The sequence below is a fragment of the Trichoderma breve genome, chromosome 1 (genome assembly GCF_028502605.1).
Source record: "Trichoderma breve strain T069 chromosome 1, whole genome shotgun sequence".
Classification (NCBI taxonomy): domain Eukaryota; kingdom Fungi; phylum Ascomycota; class Sordariomycetes; order Hypocreales; family Hypocreaceae; genus Trichoderma; species Trichoderma breve.
Window position 1 is genome coordinate 5983139 of NC_079232.1, and position 24213 is coordinate 6007351.

Here is a 24213-nt window from a genome sequence, read left to right on the forward strand (position 1 = left end):
GGCCGATTGATGAAGGTCCACCGAGACATGAATTTTACCAAAACCCTTGTCGGGTCAATGGAGGCCGTAAATGTGAGCCCATGTGGCAGCATCGGGAAAATCATTGCCGGGTACCTCGCTGATTACTGCCGTTGTTGCGGAGCGATCCAAAGGCCAGGATGGATCAGATCGACAAATCCGATTGCCAACAATGGATGTGATGGCCGGCACTGTTGCTAGCCCAACGGTTGAGCTTGATCATCACCGCTCCAAACATCTGTCTCTCATTACTCGCGGGCGATGATGCACACCAAACATTCACCCGCCTGATATTAACCACCGCAAGCTCATCTTGTCGGATATTGACAAGAATCTCGTCCGCATCGTCGGCCGCACGAATCGGCCATTACATGCAGCTCATCTTGTCCCCACGGAACCAGAGGAGCTTTCTTCGCTCTTTTTCTTTCCAGCTCCTTCTGCCTTGTGGAGTAGTTCCTCAGTACGGCAGTGAAGACGCACAAAACAGCGAGCTGTCGATCAGCGGTGGATACGAGAACGGAGCGCATGAGTCGGGTCCGCATACTAACTTGCGGCAAAGTTGAATTTTTTCGGATTACTATCACAGTTTTCGTGGCGTTCGCTATTGTTTGACTATGCTGCTTGCTTACCTCCATGTGGCTCGACATACAGACGTATTTGCTAATACCAACAAGTAGCAATCCCTGAAAGAGCCCGCGTCGGTGATATGCCAAGAACACCGTCGTCTTGGTATTAGGCAGTCAAATAAATGTATAGGTAGTCGGTGGTCAGCTTATAGAGAAGGTATTCAATATCGAAGTGTTGTATACATTGTAGGTTGCATGCTGTCGATAAGGAATCACGTGAAGTATTGTTGACAAGGAGGAGGAAGGACGTACTCGTAGATTCCACTCATCGCCAACATTTTTCCATCAAGCACCAACAAACCAACAAGGTCATTTCATCACAAACCTCCAATCATCGCACGAATCCGTATTCCCACATCTTCATCCCCTAGACAGCTGAACTAACAGGCCAAGCATCTCCCCTGCTAGCCATGCCAATAGCCCCAATGGCCTTCTGCCGATGCCAATTCCACCAAAGCCAACCTAATCCTTAGCGCATGCCTGTCAGGCATCTCGAGCAGTTAGATCGTCTCCCACATGGGCTTCACCTTACTCAAGATCGGCAAACTAACCACTGGCTTCACCTGCCGCCCTGGACTCGCTCAGGGCCATGTTGATCAACTCAAATACTTTCACTGCTGGATTTGACATATGGCACTTGTGAGTGGGGAGATGTGATGAAATCGGGCATGGCGCAGGCCGGCGTCAGCAATGGCGAGACCGACGACGGCTCTAATTCTCTTAACCACCGAACTATATTCAAGGTGGGCTTTTTTTTTCTTCATGGTGGCGGCGAGCTTTTAGGGTCTCGGACCCGCGGAGAGGAATCGTTATAGGTTGGACGGGAGACGGCCCATCGTGAGGCGTCCGTTTGCGCCTCGTTTTATGCCTTTTTGTTCCGTGGGCTTGGCTCTGACCTAGTCAAAACGTTCAGGATCGGGCTCTAGGAGTTTGAGCACATCAAAAGGACTGTTTCGAAGACAGCCTAGTCTAAATCAGTTCTTCAAAGGCCATCCGTTTCACTGTATTAAAGGGTATGGGGAAGGGCACTCTTCTCTAAATCGTTCATTATCTGCCTCTCTCCCAGCCACGGCCCGCAAGCCGTCACCCTTATAGTCTCTCCTTTTCCCGATCAAGTACGGAAATCTACAGAGACTACGCCGCCACATACCACCGACCATGGCCACACTTCCTCCGCCTCCCGATGGGATCAATCTCGACGAGAGCAGGAGGGCTTCTATCATGGTAACCTCGATAGTTACCTGGATTCTAGCAGTAATCGTCGTTGGGCTACGAATTTTAAGCCGTCGCATGAAGAACATTAGCCTATGGGTAGACGACTGGCTTATTATTGCGGCTCTGGTACGTGCCTCTGATCTCTAATTTGGTGGAAGTGATGCTGATGATTACTTAGGTTCCCTCCTGTGCTCATGTCTTTGGGATGGGTGTATACGGTCAGTTTACTCCAGGAGTCAATACTTCTCCCTTTGTCTTCTTCATACAACTAATACTTCACCAGCTGTCAGCCGTGGCCTCGGCAAACACGTTTGGGCCGACCCCCCAGATGCACAATACGCGTGGGCAATTGGACTGTTCATCGCCGAATTGGGATATTTCGTGACCATTGCATGCGTTAAATGGTCCATCCTTGCTTTCTATTGGCGTTCCTTCAAGATAAGAAGCTCTGTCAAAATTCCTATCTACATCCTAGCCGTCATAGTCCTGCTGTGGGCTACTTCTGTCGTGAGTCTTTGAGCTTGGAATGCAAGTAGAAGCCATCAAGAATTTGCTAACCATCATTTATAGATCCTTGTGACTATCTTCCAATGCCAACCTACCAGTGCTTGGTGGAACCGCTTCAACCCGACGCATCCTTTACGGCCAGACCAATACAAATGTACCGTGGATTCGGTCAAATTTTTCTACGGAAATGCAATCCCAACTATAGTCACCGACGTTTTGATGCTCGCTTTGCCTCTCCCATATATCACAAAACTGCAGCTTCCCAAGGGGCAAAAATGGGCTCTCGCAGGAATTTTCCTCGTGGGACTCTTGTAAGTGGCTAATATCTCTCTCCCTACCTTGACCTTTGCTTCCTCGTCACTGGGATATCTGACCAATGTACAGTGTCACGATCGTCTCCATTGTGCGTCTTCACTACCTTCTCCAAGGTAATTTGACCAGTCCGGATATCACCTGGAATTTCGTCGATATTGCTCTTTGGTCTGTTCTCGAAGGAAACGTAGCCATTTTCTGCGGTAAGTAAACACTGATACACCCAATATCACTATCGGCATCATCGGAAATCACTATTCAACTATTTGGTGACTAATTCTTTGTCATTGTATAGCTTGCCTTCCCTTCTTGAGGCCAGTACTAAGCAGATTCACCTTTGGCATCTTCAGCCTCTCGTCGCTCCCTTCAAAGACGCAGCAGCCGTCGAGTGGTACATTAAGGATGAGCCTTCATCACAGGGATGCTCCCCGAACTTGGCAAAGAGATAGCCGGTTCGTGACCGCAACTTCTCATTCCAGAGCGTACAGCACCGCCAACGAGACGGATGAGCATCCGTTTGCGCATCTTACAGACGATGGCTCGGAGCATAGCGTGCCTGTCAAGGAGACGTCGGACGTACCACGCATCGAGCTCACAAATGTCTCTGTAGGAGGAGACGTCGTCCAGCCCAGCGGCATAGTCATTACGCGCGAGTTCCATCTACAGCATCAAGACGTATAAACGAAATTCCATGGCCCATTATACCTTTCATATGTATATATTGCATACGGGGTACTTACGGCAGTAAGTACTCTACGACTGCATCTACTGATGCTCTTTGTATATATTTTTCTCATGACCTTCTGTGGGGACATTTACTGTTAGCGTTTGCTGGCTGTCCCTTATCTTATGACGTTCCAAATTGTCACGACATGGAATGGCAATGTGTCCAAGTGCTCAATTAGGAGCTTGGATATTCAAATACCTAATCTTAATGCTATCCAACATCAAATTCTGAAACATCCTCTCCACTGAAAACAATCATGAACCAATCGTTCATCATTTTGTTGAGATAGACGTTGCTTTTGTCTTGTTATGACTTGCAATCAACCAAATACCTTGCGGGTGTTCTTCAAGTTGTCAATTACCTCCTCATTCTTAACTAGCTCCCAAAGCTCGTCGATACGTTGAACAATCCATGGTTCCAGTGGGCCGCCCTCTAGTTCTTTCATTGTGTCGGCCAGTTGGTCCGAGGTTGAAGCACCGATAATCATCTCATCGCCTGAGTGGCTCTTGAGACCAGAGTGATGTCTCACCCATCTATACGCCAGGCCAGCTCGGCTAACGCCCGATTTCTCAGACAATGCTCCAAACTCTCCAAGCATCTTCATATATGACGGCTTGTAGAAGAGGCCACGTGAAAATTTACCAGTCGCCGTGTCGGGATTCCAACTCCCCAGGCCCTGTTCGATGTACTCAGGAGTCTTAGCTAGGAAGCCACCTGCCATGGGGGAATATGCCTGGATGGAAAATCCGAGCTTCCGCAGCATTGGAAACAGCTCAGTTTCATGGTGACGAGCAGCAAGGCTATAACTGGTTTGAAAAACACTCGGCAACACATAGCCCTTTGACTTGGCAATGTCGTAGATGCTGAGGATCTGCTCGCGACTAAAGTTGGAGATGCCGAACCTCTCAAAGCTTCCCTTTTCATAGAGCTTCTGAATAGCTTCCATTTGCTTCTCAAATGAGACAGTTTCATCGGCTCCGTGAAGGAGGTACGTTCGCACCTGGAAGAGGTGTCAGAAATCTAGAAGCCAGACAGAAGTACTTGGGAGGTTGGCTATACTCTTTGAGTCTGCAGTGCCGCCAAACTCTGTTCAGCCGACTCTTCAATCTTGTCCGCAAAGCCACTTGCAAAGCCCGTTGGCGCCTTGGTATCAACAGAAAAGTCTGGACCCAAGTGTAAACTTCCAATAGCCATCTCTGATGCTCCACCTCCCTGCCATAATGCATTAGTGCTTCTTCCTAACGAACCGACAAGTAGATGAGCCCAAGACTGAGTCTTACATATAATCTAGCTGTGTCTAGAATTGAAATGCTGTGAGTACGCATAATGGAAATGATGCTCTGTAGTTTGGCTTCATCGCTTGGGAACCAGGTATGAGTCCCCACAGACAAGGTGATAGGTGATTCTTCAGACATGTTGAATCAAAAGGATGTGACTTTCACAAAGGGAGGGTGCTATCTACTCGACAGTTGAGAGAAAATCGTGAATGATGCTCGCAACAATTGCAACACAGGTGCCATTGGAAATATAAATAGTGATTCGGGTTAAGAGAGGGACATTTTGGTTGGAAATCAAGAAGAATCACATCGTCACGGCTTGCGAGCAGCGACAGAAGCAGGCTAGCCAGCACAAATCCTTTCCAATTGAAAGCTGCGGGAGTTTTCCCACCGGCCGTGGCTTAGACGCGAAAGGCAGTCGAAGCGGGAAAAGTACCGCCGGCGGCCCCACGCCGCCGCTCTCCACCATACGGCGGGCGGGCTTATAAATGAAGCCCGCAATCAACGCAATGGCGCAGCTCCTTGCCATTAGGGGAGGGCAGGACGCGAGGCCGAATCGAAGAATACCGGTATATGTAAGGCAATATATATACCCAACAGGTTTCCTGAAAGGTGTCACCGTCATTTCTATCTTATGCTTCGTAGTCGATGAGACTGTTTATTTGTTGAAGTCAACATTGGCATCCAGTTTTGGAAACTGTCTCGTCATGTTTGTTTGCTGAGGGCTAGTTCTTCTCTAGGCTTATAGGTTAAAACGAAGCCGGCTTGTCAAGAGTTGGCAGATGAAGATCATGACGGATTGTTAGTCATAGATGGGATATCGAGAACTCTTCGCAGGTCTTCGCTGGGTGAGCAGCACCAGCACGGCAAAAGCTCCGAATTAGTATAGACCTAGTCGACTCGTTTAATTATCACGAGATACCTGATGAGCCGTAAACCCCAGGAATCCCCAGTGCAAACGGCATGAAACTGAACCAAATAACCTCTGTGGCTTATATGCTTCCTCTTTTTGCCATATAGAGATTTTCGTGGCCGAAAATACACTGGTCGCTGAGTCAACTTCACACACTTCATCTAGCAGGCGGATGCGTCCGATAACTCGCCTTGCTTGCCTTGTTTCGTTGAGGAAGCAGGTAGATGACTCGACAACGAGCCTTCGGAATCCTACGTAGTACACGTTTCTTTCCTTCCGTCTGTTAGCACTCAAACGTGGCTGATTGTCTCACACGGCATGATGGTTAAGATGTAACACGAGATGCTGCTACAAGGGAACGAGCCTGCTCCTAGCGAACCAGTAAGAGAAGCCCAACAATTCTTGAATCTCCTGCTCAGACAAATGGCGTGAAACACTATGACCAGAAGCCTCAGGTGAGAAGTCGGCAAGGAGAGATTTGTCGGAAAACAAGAGTGACAATTGAACGCATCATTGTCTCAATTGCTAATGGCGCCAAGATCTGTAGCCTGCGCAACTCACTGGCTGGCATTCGAGTTACTCCAGCCGCCTGTGAAACTGCTAGGCCAAATTCTTATATGACGAGGATGCGAGCCCAATAATCAGGTATTCAATAATTAACGGCCTGATGGGGATATGATATTCAGCTTATCATTAAAAGCCCAGCGTCAAGATGTACATCCGGACATTACGATGCCAATCGATGGTTGAGAGCCGCAATGTAATACACCGTCTCGGTTGCGGAATGTTTGTCTAGACACAGCACCACTATCAGATGGCCTCGGTACTCCATGCCAAGATACTCCATGCCACTTGGCAGAACCAGCAATCCTAAGCGGTAACAAATGGAGATCCGTTTTCTTGTCGCAGTACTAAGTCAGACCTGAATAGCTCGGCAGACGCCAATCTCCGTTAATCGATCGAAGGAGCACCGTAGGATCACCTGAGTCGCCAACTAACATCTTTGTGCCACGTATGGTGTACAGATGCGTGACTTGAAGCCTTCTGGAAAAGGGGGGGAAATGAGAGAAAAGTCCTCCGATGTGAGGATATATCGGTAACCACCAAGCACACGCTGTTAGCCTCTTGTAGAAAACAGAATGCGCCTCGTGGACGCGCATCCATGAGAGTCTCTAGGCGCTCCAGCAGTCAAATTGGAGGAGGCATAGATAAGCCTGGCTGCTTGCAAGTAAGGAAGCCGATTGCTGCCATGAATCACAGCTAACCAGGTGAGACAGACTTAGATGAAAGATTGCCCCCTTACTCTATACAACGTGTACTTATCTGCCGTCTTATTAGTTTGCATCACGGGAATCGCGTGGCTTGGCGCTTCTTCCCTCTCACAGGATGGGAGACACACCCACAGCGCTGCGGTCTGGCCATGTTCATCACGAATCAAATACTGATACACTCGAACTGGTAAACTAAGTCGGCCTCTTGGGTAGTAAGACGGAGAATCCATCAGATGACAAAATGGACGTCTGGTGTATCCACTGAACTGTTAGTTTCGAGCACGACGCATCTCAAAACTGTGATACCTATCTTTAGATGATAGTGTGGGCCGAATCTATGTCGATCAAGCAGGCTCCAGAATGCCAGCTGATTTCAAAAGGGCACAGGCAAACATGTATCTTCAGTTAAAAGATGTTCATCTCATAGCCCATCCCTAGTGTTCTTGGCGGTCGTCTTGGCGATGCTACTTGCTGGCTGGAGTTGTGGACCATGTCTTAAATTCGTAAGTCTGCCCAGACAGAAGGCGAATCGCCCTTCTCAGGAGTAGTAGGATGGAGGATTTTACTCGTACAAAAGAAAAAAAGAAAAAAATCCATGATTCAAGCCTCTGAAACAAGAGTCAATGCCCACAGGATGTCTTGGAGCCAAGCCGAGCATCAAATATGGCACTGGTGGTGAGAAGTGTGGTGCGGCCAATTAAGCATACTTTTGAATGCCGCGAATGGGAGCTACACAAACAGTACCACGCGTATTAGTGGGAGCACTACGGAGTACAACTGGAGGCAACAGCAGCACTCAGATGGTTTTAGCAATCTTTCATGATGTTCCATGCAGGGACAACTTGTCGAGCCTCATCCCTGTCTACTCCAACGTAAGTCGACAGCAGATGAGATAATCTCGCCTTCAAACGATGAGTGGAGAGTGATAATCCTCGGGTCAAAGAAGAACCAAGTGCCCAGTTTGGGCCATTGCTGAGCGCCGATATCGCGATGTAGGGTCGCTGTCGCTTTTGATGAGATGCGAAAGGGGAAAACGTCCACGGTATATTTGAGTCTCCACCAAGCAAACGGCACCTGAAATGGGAGCCCCTTGGGGGCACATCGTTATAGAAGCGGGCAAGCTTCTGAATTAGTGTGGAGTCCTCGGCATCTTCTCCATCTTCTCCGTTTGCGAACCTGAAATTAATTGCGCAAACATTGGAGCCCTCTTTTTTTTTTTTTTTTTGGTTCGAGATTCGAAGTGTATCGCATAGCACGATATCAATGAGAAGAGAAAAGCAGTGAGAAATGATGCACTCAGCCGTCGCCTCTTAAAGACGTGTGTAATAGCCAATAAGAAGAAAGGAGGGGACAGAAACACGAAAATAGAGGATCAATCGTCTGACGGGATGCTTCTGTGTCCTAGAATGATACCTGTTTCTCTGTACAGAGTACTGGGTACATGTAGTCTCGGCCATGATGCGCGATAAGAAGAGTACTGGTAGATGCCGAATCATTTTGACGAGGAAGAATTAGTCAGTGGATAACCGCCAGGGTAGCTTAAAGTCTTGTCTAAGACTTATCGTCCTTAATCCAAACAACTCTAAATCCAGTGGCACCCAAAAGCCAATTGGAGGGGAACAGGAGGATCAAGAGGCCCCTCTCCGCTGCATTCGAAGGAATTATCGCGTTGTACTCGTACTTTGTACGAAGCATCTGGAGCTGTTTCAGGCAGAGAGGAGCTTCATGGTTGCGCACGCCTTGTCCATGGTCAGGTAGATGATGCCAGTCCTTCAGCTTGGCTTGGTCAATGATCGTAGGGATATGCCAACCTGATTGACTTTTCCTCTTACCGCTCTGCCTCATCCCATCGTGGCTTGCACTATCGCCGATCCGTTCAACGGGTGAATCTGGGAGAGCATGAACTATGACGCCGCTGCCAGTGCGGCCGAACATAGCGCTACATTTCGTAACAGCGCATCATGAAAAATCAAGGCAGCCTGACTCGTCCGTTGGTATACGAGTAGAGTTCTATCTTTGTACTCCATATTGATGCATGATATCAGTATAGGCACATCAATTGCCTAATGTTGAGAACTGCGCGGGAAAAAAATTCCAGAGAGGCGCGAAAAGCGCGGCCTTGGCTCATCGCTTCTTAATACCGTCTGTTACCGAATGGACGCCTGGCATATCTAGGCTAGCTTGGGGATGTTTCCGTGCCTGCTTTGCTGGAGGCGCTTTTTGGTGCCGATTGAGCCGGCCATATCCAATAGAGATGTACAGAGCGTGGACTTCAACGTTGGCAGTCCGAACTTGTACAAGCACATGCGTCAATGGCCGGCAAGTGAAAGAGCTTAAGGAATAGCGTTATTTGCCGTTAGGTGGAGGCAAAGGCACCGCTTTACAGACGAAGAAATATGAAGAGGACTGAAGGAAACCGGGCGGCCTAAACTTGGCGAGCTGGCCGGCTAGCTGCTGGCTTGCTGCACTTTGATCCATTCTCGGTGATCCGCTTGTGATCCATTGCCGTTCCCACGGGGGCATCAATTGAAGCGGAGCATTATTGCTGCTCCTAGGACCCGTGTACACACAATGTCTGGACGCCGTGTTCCGTTCCCGGTAGTTTTTCTCCGTACTCGGTACAAGCATCGAGCGAGTGGAAGCACAGCAATCAATGCATAGACCCAAGTATGCTGTACCTTGCAGTACTGAGAATCCGATGGCGAGCGTCATTTTCGCTTCTTGCCGACGGGTCCCCCCATTACGGGACAAGGATGTTTATAGGTCAAATATGATGATGCTCGTGACTCGTTGCTGCTTGAACCAAAGTGCTATTATTAAATCTTCTCATCCTTGGCCATTCTGAGACCCTGCGTTGGATACGATGCCCATTCGTCGAGCGTCTTATTACTGGATCCCTTGTCAATCCTGCTTGGCCTGGGGTTGCAATTTTGCTGCTTCGGCTTTTGCTCCTACGGATGGTTTTCAGCGACCAGATAGGCTCTGCGGCCGACTGGATCGGAGAAGGGGGAAAGGGGGTCCGACCAGGGGTGATTAGCAGGTCGTGGTTAGCTGCTGGGATTACCTGCAGCCGTCTGTACGTACTTGTACAAGCAAGTGCTGCTGCCTTAGAAGCGCCCCATGCGCCTCTCTTTTTCAATTCTGTTTGGTGGCATGCGGTGGCATGTGAGGCGCACCGTGCTCCTGCAGCAGTCAAAGCATGAAACGGTGGTTGGCCGGCTTCAAGAAGATGACCACAGGTAATCAGGAGCTTGAATTGGTTCTAGCGCTGAATGCCTTGTCTTGTGAACTGGCCGAGAAAAGTGACTGTTTCGAGGTGCAAATTTGTGATTAGAGACGCGAATTTGATTGTAGCAGGGGAAGCCCAGTGGCTTCAAGAAGCGTCAGCTAGTTATACGAGCACCAAGTAGTAATTGAGTAGAAGTAAACTTCAGTAGCAAGGTAACGGTGCTACCATTGTGTGTTCCTCATTGCTTTAGTACATATAATGGTCATATCCGACCTAGTGGCTTTGCTGTTGGTATCTCGGAAGGGGGCAAGACCATTGATGAATCACCTGTACGGCACCCGGAGTAGCATAAATAGCGAGGCCGATGGCGAGCTGACACTGGACACGGGGACGGTGCACCGGCGCCGAAAGGGGATCCAGCGCGCGTTGCTGCGAAAGCATGATGTGCCTGCACTCCTTACCTGCACAGTACAAGTAAGCTAGAGTGGCTGCAAAGCAAAGGTACTGGTGGTGCTTGCAAGGACAAGTACTTCGTACCTATGCTCGTAAGCTGTCAGATGGCTTGAAATCGAGCTGTGAGCCCTGGCTCGCCTGGGATGGTAATGGGGAGAATCGAAGCGTTATGTCGATCCCTTGGCTGATGCCGTCAGAAGGGGCAACGGAGAGCGATCAGTGAAATTCCACACGATTGCCAGTGCTGAGAAGAATCAATCATTAGAGCGACCCAGTCCATGTCTGTGCCGTTTTGGTTGTGCCAAGGAGGGCTTTATTACAAATCGAGGCGAGTAAATGTTCCTGTAGGATGGGCAAATCCCATACAGAGTCCTGGATTCCAGGATTCCATGTGTATATTTGCCGGGAGCCGTGATGTTGGGACACACAAGGGTATTCCGCGTACCGTACGGTGTACTCCGTACACGTACCAGTAATACCTGTATCGGGCAGATCAGCACCAACAAACAATCAGTACGGAGTAGGTACAGTGCGCTACTTCGTATCCAGACCTCCATTCATAACGCCAAGCGGCGATCAAATATGCCTTCTTTGGGCCGGGCTCAAAGAACCTGTTGCTGGGGGTTCACTAAGAGTAGTAGTAGGTGTTAGCACGGAATAGCCAGCACTTGGAGATATGTGCCAAGGCTCGACGACCCAAGCGAAAGATGGTGGTTGGGGAAGGGGACATTGGAGCGAGACAGAACGGAGAATGGAAGCCCTACTGTACTGTGAATAGCGCAGCGATACGCGCGCACCCTCAGCAGGGGAAGAGAGAGAGAGAGAGCATCGCCGTCATAGGCTAGGCTGACGAATAGAGATGCGGATATGAGGTCAGGTCGGTCGCCCAGTTTGGAGTCGTGGTTGCATTGGTGTGCAGATGATGAAGACTAGAAGAGGAGAAAATCTGGAGAGATGCATACGAGTACGTTTGATACGTACAGGCAAACATATACCTTGGTATTCTGCAGCTGCAGCCTTCCAAGGTTCTTCAGCTTCTTGATACAGAGCAGGTGCATTTGCGAGCACCTGCACATTTCTCTCCTAAGCACTTGGCCGCATACAGGCAGGTACCTCGTACTTCCTCTGCAGTGAACTTGAATCAAATTGATTGATCAAACCCCTAAGGCATCCCGCAAGGTACTATACCTTCCAGGTGATGAATGGGAATGGTCTACATTGGAGCAGGGTACGTGGTAGAATATCCTCAAATATCTACCTTATTTTTGCAGATACCAAAGGTGAGAATTTTTTCTAATTTCTTTTTGTGTGAGGGTTTGATTCTAAAATAGACCAAGGCATGGCATTAAACTACCCACTGCGGTTAGAATTGCATTTTTCATGTTTGGAGGTGCGCAGGTCTTACCTGGGTAGTATTTTGAGTCCTCAGGGAGCGAAGAGCGAAGCGAAGCGAAACTTGGCGCCGATGATGGTACGTACCGAGTATACGTACTGCATGTAGTGCAGCTCCGCGTTTCCCACATTATGCCAGGGCATGCTGCATGTTCAAGCTTCATAACTTGCTTGAGCGATGCCTCGTAGCGTGTACAAAGACATCTAGTTCGACGCATGCCGAGACTCTGTTGGGCTCGTGTCGTGGGAGCTCGCAGTTCTCGGCGTGGTATACAAGCACGTACATTTACTTAGCCTCGTCAATTGGAACCTATAGCACCTGAACCCTATGGTCGTACGTACCCAAGGTGCTGATAAGATGAAACGAACATCGTCCACGCTGCTCTGTACTGTACTGCACACTGAATCAGGTGCCTTGCTTGGCCCTTGTGGCACAACTTCCATTCTGTGCACGCAAAAGATTCAATACCCTCATGCTAAGGAACTTGTAAGTCAAGCGTTGCGCCTAGGCCAGATTGCCATGGTGCTAACGGCCTTGGCATCGAACACAAGGGACGACGAGCCGGATACGTACTTTGTGCGCTGTATCCTGTACGGGGGCGAGGTCCGCTGTACCGTGTACTTGTACCTCGACACTCTCTCTGCACACTCCGCGGATGCTCCCCTTCACCCCCTCTGGATTGGCTTCTAGAGTCGCCTCGATTTGGACATTGTCCATTGTTTTTTATTAAATGCCTCCACCTCCCACGCTTTTGACCACTTCTCTCTCTTCTTGTCTTGGCTGAAGAGAGGCGAATAACGAGGGAAAGATTCTCCACATTTTAGTTTCCTCTCTATCTTGTTCTCTACTCAGGCTTTTTTAATTCTCCTTCTCTTTCTTGATTCACCAGTTCTGCTACAAACCTTGATACATATCTTACTCACTTATACTTTCATGGCCGTTATCACCACCAAGGCCAACATATAAAAGCCTCTGCCTCTCCACTCCTTTCATATCGACGCCGAGACTCAACTTAGCATCTCATCACCTTCACCGACTTGATCCACGCAACATACTGTACGGCTCTCCAAGCATCGGCTTACAGCCCACCTCGATTTAAAAGCCTCGGTGGGGACACTTTGCCGCTGCGAAAAAAGCCCGCTATACGACCGACGCATCAACGCGGAAAGGTCAAAGAGAAAAATCGCAGATTCAATTATTGGCAATAAACGAAGCAAACGGGAGAAGAAAAAAAGATTGAGGGAGTGGGAATGGGAACAAGAACAGGGCCTGAGATTCAACGCTCCGATAACGTTCAACTCCACACATCTCCGCCACCGGCTTGAAACGAAACTTTGACGTCGCCATCTCCAACCTAGTAATAGGGTTTCAAGGTTATTCTATTCTGGGGCACTTCTACCGCGGCCAACCCCCCTCTTCGACTTCTCTTCCTTGGCTGTCCAAAAACCAACAAAAGATTTACCCGTGGAAATCAAAGCCAACTACACGGCAGAAAAGCACCGTTTCGGCAACACCGCGGACTTGAATCTTTTCGTCATCGCAGCCCGAGCCTGTTTGCTGCTGAGTGGTTAAACTCGCCAGCCCAATTACGTCGCAGTCCCGCCCCAGAGATCCCTCCCAGCAGGATCGTCCCCCGAATCGAACGCTTCTAGAGAAGCATCAGCAGGATCCTGATTCGACTCCCCAAGACAGCGCCTAGACGCTAGCCAAGCACACCAGACGCAGCTTTTTCGATTCGAGGCACAAGCGGCGCCTTACGATTACGCACAGGTGCTGTACCACCGCTTGCTCGCTTCCAGAACAGTGGAGCTCTACACAATCCTGGACCCTCCAGCTGCCAAACCAACCGCTAGAGCTATGGCGCTTTCAGCAGGTCCGGGGATGCTGGTTCCTACAGCTTCAGCGCCAGTAGCGTCGCCAGCAGCACCCCAGCCAATTCCGGCTCCAGACAGTGAGTGACTTATTTGCATTTGATCCATTCTGTTCCCTTAGATAAGCCTGGATGCATTGATTTCAATGGCGATTTCTGCTATTTCCCTTTTTTGTCTCTCTTGTTTACCCCTCCTCTTCCCTCCATTCAAAAAGAGGCTTCTGTGGCACCCGCAAACGCCTCTTTCTGCGCTGCAGGTTTTTTCTCTTGGCGCGCATATCGTCTCTTCAACACCACCATTTGCGCCTCCTGCTGAATAATTCGCTCCAACATTCCACCTCTTGTTTACACTCTTGATACCTACCTATATACCTATGTTATCTTATACTCTTGCCTTGCCTATTCCCTACTTCCCTTGAGCAAGCCGGCTTGATTCTTACTTTTATTTTCTTATTTATTTTTATTTTCTTCTTCTTTCTTAGACTTCCTTCTTCTTTTTCTTGCTAACCCCGATCTGCAACTGCTCCCAGAGAACAATTGCGCGCAATCCCTTCAATACTCGTCTGATACCAGCAACTACTCTAACGCCGGTTCGCCTCCCCGCCAAGTGCCAATCGATCTTCCAGATCCAATCCTCGAGGGTGACGAGACGGAAAGCGAGGGTCCCATTGAGCCAGTTACACCTACCAGCGGCCGCCAATCGCAAGATTTTACCTCGCTGAGGAATGCGCATGACCAGGATCAGGACGACCGCAGCAGTTTCAACACACAGTCAGACCAAGCTTTGCATCAGCAGCACCCTGCCGGCGCTGTCACATCTGCAGGCAAGGCCGCTATCCTCTCTTCGTCTTCGCGCAAAACAGCGTCAGTCGCAGCCTCTGTTGCGCCCTTGACCTCGATTCCAACTCTGAGACCGACCTCTAGACCAACCTCCAGACCAACCTCCAGGCCGACCTCCAGCAGCCTCCTCGCCCCTACATCCGTACCGCCTGTCTCAGTTTCAAAGCCAGGCACGGCTTCTTCTTCTGAACTTGCACGCAGCATCAGCAATAGCAACAAATCTCTTATAGATCTGACCCCCACGTCGAGCCGACCTTCTTTTCAAGAACTCCCCCCACCAGCGCAACGCTCGGGTCGACTTTCAACTACCAGTATCAGAAGCACAATGACGAATTTCTTTCGCCGCCCCGGCGCGCAAGACGCCCCGGTCTTTGAATTTGGATCGCCTACGCCCTCGGAGTCTTCCTATCTGCAACGACCCCCTACAGGCAGCGCTCGCCCAACTACTCGCTCAAGTCGCTTCTCATTTACAAGACCGTCTAACACGACTACTCGGTCTAATTCGCCTCCATCTCCCGGGGCACCACCTCTCGAAATGGTGCAGGCGGATAAAGTGTCTCTTGATGAGGCCGACCTCAAGAAGAAGAATCGTGCATCAACCGGACTTAGCCTGCGGGGGCGAGCCGTCAACTTTGTCGGCACAACCGTCGGCCGTACTACTGGGCGCCCTCCTAACAAAGCGTCGCGCCGAGCCAACAGTTTTGACGCTGGAAACCGTGGGCCGGTTCCTCATCCGCACGCCAAGATCAATGCCGGAGACCAGACGTATCCTCCCGAGAGACAGCCCTGGGCGATGCCCCCCGATGCCGGAACTGGCGCCAAGGCACGTCGCATGAGTTTGAGCCTACCCGACGATTTCAATGTGGATGTCGCGGTACTGCAGGATGAGTTCGAGTACCAGAGCAAGCTTTTGGGCCGGCATGGTAAGCATCTTGGAAAGGGCGCCGCTTCCAAAGTCTCTCTCATGGTGCGCAAGGGCTTCCCCACCGAAATGTATGCCGTCAAGGAGTTCCGAGGCAAGTCAGGCCGGGAGAGCAAGGAGGACTACGACAAGAAGATCAAGTCGGAATTCAGCATCGGAAAAAGCCTGCACCATCCCAACATTGTCGAGACTATCCGACTCTGCTCAGATCACGGACGCTGGAACCACGTCATGGAATACTGCTCCGAGGGTGACCTGTTTAGCCTTGTGCAGAAGGGCCACCTGAAGGGTGAGGCTAAGCTTAAGGACCGCCTATGCCTTTTCAAGCAGCTCATCCAGGGCGTCAACTATCTCCATGCCAACGGCATCGCCCATCGTGACATCAAGCTCGAGAACCTGCTCATCACAAAGGACAGCAAGCTGAAAATTACCGATTTTGGCGTTTCTGAGGTCTTTTGCGGCACCCACCCAGGCCTTCGCGAATCCGGCGGCCAATGTGGTAAGAACATGGGCGAGATCCGGCTCTGCCGCCCGGGCATTTGTGGCAGCGAGCCCTATATTGCGCCTGAAGTGCTGTTGAAGAATGCAGACTACGACCCGCGAGCCTTGGACGTGTGGAGCGCGGCCATTGTTATGATCTACATGACTTTTGGCGGTGCCATTTGGTCCAGGGCTGAAGCCGGCAACCTGCACTACGACAAGCTAGTGACGGGCTGGAATAAGTGGAACAAGAAGCACGAGGAAGAAAAAGACGCTGTCATCACGGACACGGACTATCCCAACTGCTACGCTCTCGATGTCGGCGTTAACCCTCCGGCCCTGCGACGCATTCTGCTGCAGATGCTCAACCCTAATCCCAACAGCCGTATCAGCGTCTACGAGGTCATCACCAATCGATGGGTCAAGAATATCGAGTGCTGCCAACTCGAGTCGTACGATGATCCCAAGGTTGTGATCGATGTGACCAAGAAGGATTACGGCGGCAAGGGCGGGAGCAAGATCTTCTGTCATAACCATCTTCCACCAAAGTCTCACGGCTCTCACTCGTTGGGCAAGATGCCTGGCCAACCTGGCTACTAAGCCACTGTCCGCCAGAAATCCGCCATATATCAACCATCTTACTCCCAAACCTCGTTTGTTTTTCTCATATTTTTAATTCATAGAATCAGGAGTGGGGTGAAGCGGCTTTCTTTTTTCTTTTTCTCTCGACATTTTCGCATCCCTTTCGGAGCGAATTCATAATAACCTCTCGGGTTTTATACATCGCGGTCTACTATTCTCTTTTTCTTTTCGGGGGTTGTTTTCTATGGGTCGGTGCACTATCCAGGTGGGATTAAGAGCCGTCATCGCACGCATTGGAGTTGGAGCAAAGAGCCGAACGACCCAAAGACGGAGAGTCAGCCCGGCAGGCGTTCTATTGGAGGTTGAATATTGTCCTTTTTTTCTATTTCCCCCTCAGCATTTCACGAGACTCACCGCCTTGCCTTTTCACACTTGGATGGCTGGTCGGTTTTCTGCGCAAATACGGCATTTTATTACAGAGCATATATGGGATTTGAGATCGTTAGTCGATCCAGCCCTTTTCTTCTTCCCTTTGTTCTGGGTTTGTTGCATACATCAAGACGGGGAGATGAGTCCACGCGAGTGTCATGATATCCTTTCGCCCAGTAGAGTGGGCAGCCAATAGTGTTTCATGCATGCATGGAGGATTCCATGCCTTTTTTTTTTTTTTTTTTTTTTTTTTTTTTTCTCCTTTGTGCGTGCTTCTACAGGGGAGACATGGAAATTCGTTGAAAAAGAAAGGGCGGCAAGTTTGTCTTTTGAGATCTTTCCTCTTTTCCATGGAATGAGATGGGTAAAGGCTACGATATCTGAAAGGGTTGGTTGATAATGAGCGCCCTGTCAAGCAGTGCGCCGTGGGAGGAAACGCATATTCCCTTTTCTAATAGACTACTGAAGATGTACCTTAGTTAATCTTGCCAATAAATTCAAAGAGTAAAATCTGGCATTACAATAAAAGACTCCCTGTCCTTGGTGCAGCTTCAGCCGTGTATCCTGTCCACTCTTGTTATGACGTCGTGTACCAAGTGACCCAAATTTTTACAGCATCATGATCCATTGTAATTACATGGCAAAATGGGGGGAGTGCGGCTGTTGTGAGACATGCAGAGCTTCACGTGGGAGGCTTGATTGAACGACACGAGTTCGGAGAAGGCCGCGGGAGAGGCTTGGCTGGCTCTCCAATAGCTTAGCACACCGATTCTCGACACTTGGCGCGTAGCCTGTTCAAAGGGAACAAGACTAGTGACAGCCAGCGTGGTGAGAATGTGGCAATGCAGAGGGGACCTTGTGACAATGAGGAGCTGCCAAGGGCGGCCGTCAGAATGTTACAGCTGATATTTTGGATCCATGGCAAATTCTCCGAGTCAGAAGAGGGCTGTACGGAATGATTAGGCGAGCCCGGCCAGAGCTGAAAGCTGGTTGCTCACAAGCATGCTTGGAGGCGGAGTGGGTGAGTAGCATCACAAGGCAGATGGATAGTTGGCAATAGTGTAGGCACCGTTAGCACCGCTAATGCCCCACGGTTTTGGCTGCATGACGATGGGGGGTGTGAGCCATGCAAGCATCTGCAAAGAAGGATTCTAGAGAAGCTATTCGTCAATGAGAGGAGCTGTGTATCCCTTGTAACATTTGGCATGTGAAGCCTTTTAGCCAAGGAGTGGATTTTCATGAGTAAAAGACAGGTTTTTGCTTTTCTTTTTCGCACTCTTTGAAATGTGAGGCACGAGGGCTCTCTGGCTTTGGCCAATGTTGAAGCACTGACACGGCCCATGTCGCCTTGTCTCCTTTCCTATGCGTGGAGCACAGCCTTTGGTTCGAGCAGCCCCTCTCTGTTGAAACCGGAGCACAGATGATGGGAAACAAATTTTTGCCGATGCTTGGCTACGGAGGCGTCGTTGTTCGTGCCATCTCTTTCCATCATCAACTAGCTGCATCGCATGGGTTGGACTGATCCCCGATATGCATCCGTTGCCGTTGTCGGGCGATGGGTGCCGGCTTGGCTGCAGATCAGCCGCAGGGAATCGATTGCATGTTACGTGTATTTGGTCAAGGGTATTCAACGCACATCCGTCTGATTATAACAGGAGATGCGACTGTTGTGCTTGGATCAGCGGCTTCAATCGGCGCGTTTTGCGATATCGGCTGCATGCAACGGGAGATTCCATCTGGTCGAGCTTCGACGTACGGATGACCATGATTAATCGTAGAAGCGCCGAGGCCGACGGTCACTTGGTTCCTCATTCCATCACCTAATGGCTCGGGTGTCTAGCACCGAAGGTCGAATGACGACTTGGTCCGTTGTTGGATAGCCGCTTTACGCGGTTCAACGGGCATGCTGGTACGCGAAAGCACAAGTTGTCGAATTGTAGTACAGATATCTAGTCGGTGTGAATGCTAGTAGACCTCTGGGCTTGGTTGGATGGATCTCCCTTGTATGTCGAATCCTTCAGCCATGGCCCCCAGTCGTTTGCCGGTGTGCCGTAGATGGTGTGAAGATTGCATATGAGGCTGTTCTTTAGAGCGTTCTCGCAGGGCGCTCGACAGATGTAGAGAGTACTTGACGATGTCTCGAGAGTATTTTATGAAAGTATCATGTACTTGCACAGGTTCTTAGATCTCCAACTCTGACCGCCCCCATCTCCAAAGGGGGCGTGTGCAGATCTGCACAGGCAGACCGCTGATTTGGCACCTTGAGGATCGGCCTCTTAGAACCTCGCCGGTTCTTCTTTGGGATGCTTTGGGGGCCAACAATGCCGTGAGCTCAGATGTAAACGGGATACATGTTCTTAACACTGGCAGCGCCAGCCAAACAGCGGCTCGGGTGTGGACTATGAGCAAAGATGCATCTCCTCGGAGATGGCGGCTGAGTGACGTTCGAGACGGGCGAGTTGCGGTCTGCCACGACAACTTACACGTCAAACGATATGTAAGGGGACTGCTCGAGAGTGCCTCTACCGTTTCCATCACCGGGTTTCGGACTTGTCCAGCTTCCTTTGGCTTCGGGTGACATCGTCATAGCAAGTGGCTTCGGCTGGCAACCGATTCTCTTCTTTAGCATAAGCTCTATCAAGATGGGTTATAGCGCAGATACAAGACGATGTGTCTGTGGGACTTAATAACAGCATCCCGCAAAAGTAGATTGCATTTATACATGGACGTAACTCGAAATCGTCAACCCCATATCAGGCCGTATGGGCAGACCCAAAGACGTAGAGGCATGACCAACGGCGTTTGTCGTCAAGTTTAGTCAATCCCATTCCATGGGTGGCAGGTTCTCCGTATGCTGTCAGTGACAGTGAAAATCGTCGTATTGAAGTTTTGGTCATTGAAGTTCGATGAAAGAGAAAATGAAAGGACAATGTTAGAATCTGAAGAAAGGATATCGAGGATGTGATAGAGAGACATGATGTCACATGATTTGCTTCTCTACTACCTATCAAAGTCGCAGAATGGCAGAAAAAAAGAAGGAAAGAGGCAGAAAGATGTACCCTCCACCGCCTTTGATCTTCTGCACACCGTATCTGCCTTGCGAAATTCTTGGGAAGTCTCTCTTCGTTTGTGCTCGTCGTTTGTTATGCCATGTTTGGATGTTGAAAGATGTTTGACGCTGTCTAATCGGAGAAATTCAGCCAGTGGATGATGTCAAACACACCCGTAGGTTGCTATGTCTTTCCATCTGATGTTTAACTTCGCGCTTAGAAGTGATCTGACAAGGCTGGATAGCATTTCTAAATGAAAAATCTCGACAAGCCAATGGCGGTAATATGCGACCCTTCAACTTCTTGCATCAGCCTATATGCACCAGCACATTTCAACAATCATGGACACTCAAACATCGCAAAGTGGATGTGAGTCTGTCTCGAGCGGGGAGAGACGCAGAACTGTATTAGTTCTTTGCCACATTCTGCATGCGACGAATGTGGATCGATGCCTCCATACGAGCCATAATCTTGTCACTATTCACTGGAGTCTTTGACACAGAGATTCGCTCCGGAGTGCAAGTGCTGGTATGACGCCAACTCAAACTATCACAGAGCACCTTATGTATGATGGCATGGTAGCTCTATCGGTGCAGCGAAGCTTCAAGGCTTTGTATAACTCAGGCCAACATCAGAGCATATAGTACGTCCATCAAATCCTACCCTTTTCGTTTCGATATGCGTTTGTGCGTTCTAATAAACGGGCAGCGTACCCGAAAGGCCCGTGTCATGGAAGAAGATTCTTGACGGACGCAGTTATATCAGTGTTCAACATTTGCTTCCAAGTTCTACCTACATCTTGGGCATATTTTGCAATGGCCACACCACGACCTGCTATGCATCAACTCGAGCGACCATGCACCTACCAACTTCATCACGGCCAAATATCTCGCAGTTGACTTTGCTGGGGAGAAATTTAAGCTAGGCATAAAGAAAGCTAACTACCCTTCGTTTAAACAGGATAGTTCCTTCGATTACTCCAGTCATTGATCTCCACCAAGTCGCCTCATAGAATCGCTTCCGTCTCCAGCATTGAACCTAGCATTTAAACAAAACCTATAGACTACTTAAAACTCGTGGTCTTTCTGGTCAGCATCATAGGTTGATTTTCGTTATCGCCATTGGCATTGTGACGCCGGCGTGGAAGTTGGTGGCTACGTCATGCAGGATTTAGGAACATGCCACCACTCCACTAAATCTCGCAGCCTTCGGCGGCCTGGCTTTTGCAAGCGAATTCTCAAACTCTCTTCATCCCCCGCTTTCTCTTTACAAGACATATCTTCATCAGCCTCATCGAAAACAACACCATTCTCGATCTGCTGTATATCGCATTGCTTAAATATCATTGCTGAAATGCCTCTCTCCGGGCCACCCCTAGTCTTGGTCGCCACGGGCATCGTTGGCTCGGCATGGCTCTCGGGTAAATCCAAATCCCAAATTTCTACATCAAGTTCCGTATGACAAAAATCCATTCTCATTCATCTCTCGAATAGGGGCTATCATGTCTTTTTCAATTGGTGGAGCGCCGGCTGCTGCCTCGGTGAAGCAGTCGTCTGCTAAAGTCTGGGCTGAGTTGTATAAGCGAGGAGCAGCTTCGATGCCAAAGGTAGCCATCGGCACGTCTCTAGCTTACCTACTCGCGGCGTACGACTCTTACTATAACGAAGGGCCATGGGGGTTCTACCTGGGAGCCGTTGGCTCCGTTCTGTCTATTATACCTTTCACATTGACAATCATGAAAGACGTCAATGGGCAATTACACGAAGAGGCCCGCAGTGAAGTCGGCGAGGTGACACACGCGAGCACACTGCGAGTCGATGGCCTCTTGGACCGATGGACTACCCTTAATTTTATTAGGAGCGTCTTGCCTCTTGGAGGAACCGCCTTGGGCTGTCTTGCATTCTACCGTGGTGGATTCTAATGTACTCAAACAGCTTGAATGACAAGATTGTTAATCACTCAGCATGTGAGGATACAAGACATTGATTTGCCACCTGGTGCATCCGGATCAACATGTCTGTGTGGTCCAGTCCACGCCTGAATTACGAATGACATGGCCATGAATGTGAAGGCACAGTTTTGTTTTCTATTTGCCATGTTTAATTATCATTGTCCACCGTTCATTATACGTGGTGCATCGGTTACACTGCTCATGCATCAGGGAATTTACTTCAGTCACACAGCCGGAATGACAGATTGTTCGCCCATCAAGAAATCTCAAAAGCTAGAGGAAATGAGACACTTGGTATTACAAGATACTCATTTCTTTATTACAAATGGCCAATGGGAAAAGCAAGAGACAAAGTGGCCACCAAGCACGTCCATGTTCCCGAAGCAGGTCACCGAAACACATACCCAAAAAGCATGATAATTTTCGGTCTTGCCTGCAACGCCGGTATTGTTGCAAAAGTGGCTTGCTGCTCGTGGTAACCTTAGCTACGCCTACCAAGCGCTCCCATTTCACACGAGCGGTACCCTGAGCACATCAGGTGGGTTACTGACCAACCGCCTTGGCCTCACTCAGTCTGCCCCATGACGCTTCATGAAAAAGAGCGAGAATTACAATCTACCTGCTGCTCTGCTCTGCTCTGGTCTTTGCTTTGTTGGCCAGGCAATACCTTGCGGTGTAGGATTGTTTGTCTAATGTGAAACAACAAAAGCAATAACTTTCAGGGATTCTCATCCTTCTCGGTATGCTTGGTAGGCGGTACCATTGTACGGCCGACATCCAAGCGGGTAAGCAAGGCATTCCTCGATATGCGTTTGCCGATAAAGCAAGGCTCTCCACGGAACGGGATTATGCCGATATCAATCAGAGCTTGAAACCCACGAATACCAACAACAGGGGTATGAATAGCCTGTGCTAACGACTGGATTAGGTCTTTCCGATCCGAATCGGGGCTTGGCTTTGCGGCGATCGAGCGCCCCGAGTTCTAGACCGGCCACAGACTGTTTGCTGCGGAGCCGCATATATTATTATCGCCGGAGAGAGGCGGTAGGCAATAAAGGCGCAGAAACAATAGATGGGTCCGCTTGTGACAGATTGACATGCTTTTTTTTTTTTTTCCAGCTCAAAGACATGATCAGATTGTGAGCACAAAGTCGTCATTGGCAAGAGAAGACTGCGGTGAACGGGAAACCCGCTGGGTGTGTTTCATAGCTCCAATGAAGCATACGAAATATCACTGCGCCGTGAGATATTGCTATGATATGCCGGAGTTGGGGTCACCGACCGACCTTTGTGTGATCAGGCCAAAGGTAGTTGACATCCTTGATCTCCCGTCGACAAAGGACAATAGCTTATTCCAAGTACATCATCGAAACAAATGGGAAGCTTCGCCTTGAGTGAATGGACACACGGTAGAGCCCCTGTTGCAATAGTTCTTACCCATACTGATGAAAACGATGTAGCCTTAATTGCACAAAGAGGTACTGCATTTTTTCGAGATAATTGGCCGGCGTATCTCGATATGTTGGCCAAATATGGATTCCAGCACAACTTTGCATATTTTGCATGCCATCATAAATTTCTATGTTCAAGGGACGTATCGGGCACTGATAAAAGAGCCCAACCAAACGGAGTATATCCATGTGAGTAGTTGACCCAAAGCTTGATGGCAACCCCCTTACTCCCTTGGGGAGATGAAAATGAGGTATGTGAAATCTCTCAATACACTATGAAAATATATCTATGTGAGTCTTGCCGTTTCTATTCTTCTCTCTTAACTTGGTGATGTGAGTTTCTTGACTTGGTGGAAACAAGATAAGCCCCTCCCATCTGAAAGACGTAACTGGAAAGCCGCCAAGTAGTAATAGCTATCACAACGACAACCGGTTTTTATGAACCCCGTTTTTGCACATGAATACCTAGGGGAGGAGGTTTTCTTCCGGGCTGTTGCAGTAGCTTCCATTAAGCATGGAGCTATTGTGGCCTAGCATTCATGCGAGTTCAGCAGGTAGGGTACGGGCAGTGGGAGACAGATATGGTCAAGAGTGATTCATTGACCCTTCCTTATCATCATCGTCATTAATAGATTCGTACTAACCAAGAGCACACTGTACCTAGCTTGAGGCAGCAGCCCAATCACATCCTTCGGCA

At 49.3% G+C, this 24213-nt stretch overlaps 4 protein-coding genes across 4 annotated transcripts; 3 read left to right on the forward strand and 1 right to left on the reverse strand.

Moving 5' to 3' along the window:
* Window positions 1–1802: 1802 nt before the first annotated feature.
* T069G_01749 (uncharacterized protein) lies at window positions 1803–3359 on the forward strand (the record flags this gene model as incomplete). The annotated part of the gene is made up of 6 exons (XM_056168959.1): window positions 1803–1985; window positions 2038–2077; window positions 2143–2366; window positions 2430–2677; window positions 2751–2881; window positions 2974–3359. The coding sequence occupies 6 exons, from the start codon at window positions 1803–1805 to the stop codon at window positions 3357–3359; spliced, it is 1212 nt and encodes a 403-aa protein (XP_056034275.1).
* Window positions 3360–3724: 365 nt separating this feature from the next.
* T069G_01750 (aldo/keto reductase family domain-containing protein) lies at window positions 3725–4820 on the reverse strand (the record flags this gene model as incomplete). Its single annotated transcript, XM_056168960.1, has 3 exons — window positions 3725–4405; window positions 4465–4617; window positions 4686–4820. 3 exons carry the CDS (start codon window positions 4818–4820, stop codon window positions 3725–3727), a joined length of 969 nt encoding a protein of 322 aa, XP_056034276.1.
* Window positions 4821–13798: 8978 nt separating this feature from the next.
* Window positions 13799–16653, forward strand: T069G_01751 (protein kinase domain-containing protein; the record flags this gene model as incomplete). Its single annotated transcript, XM_056168961.1, has 4 exons — window positions 13799–13892; window positions 14294–14675; window positions 14736–14821; window positions 14882–16653. 4 exons carry the CDS (start codon window positions 13799–13801, stop codon window positions 16651–16653), a joined length of 2334 nt encoding a protein of 777 aa, XP_056034277.1.
* A 4814-nt stretch (window positions 16654–21467) lies between these two features.
* T069G_01752 (uncharacterized protein) lies at window positions 21468–22035 on the forward strand (the record flags this gene model as incomplete). The annotated part of the gene is made up of 2 exons (XM_056168962.1): window positions 21468–21534; window positions 21608–22035. The coding sequence occupies 2 exons, from the start codon at window positions 21468–21470 to the stop codon at window positions 22033–22035; spliced, it is 495 nt and encodes a 164-aa protein (XP_056034278.1).
* Between the last annotated feature and the right edge of the window lie 2178 nt (window positions 22036–24213).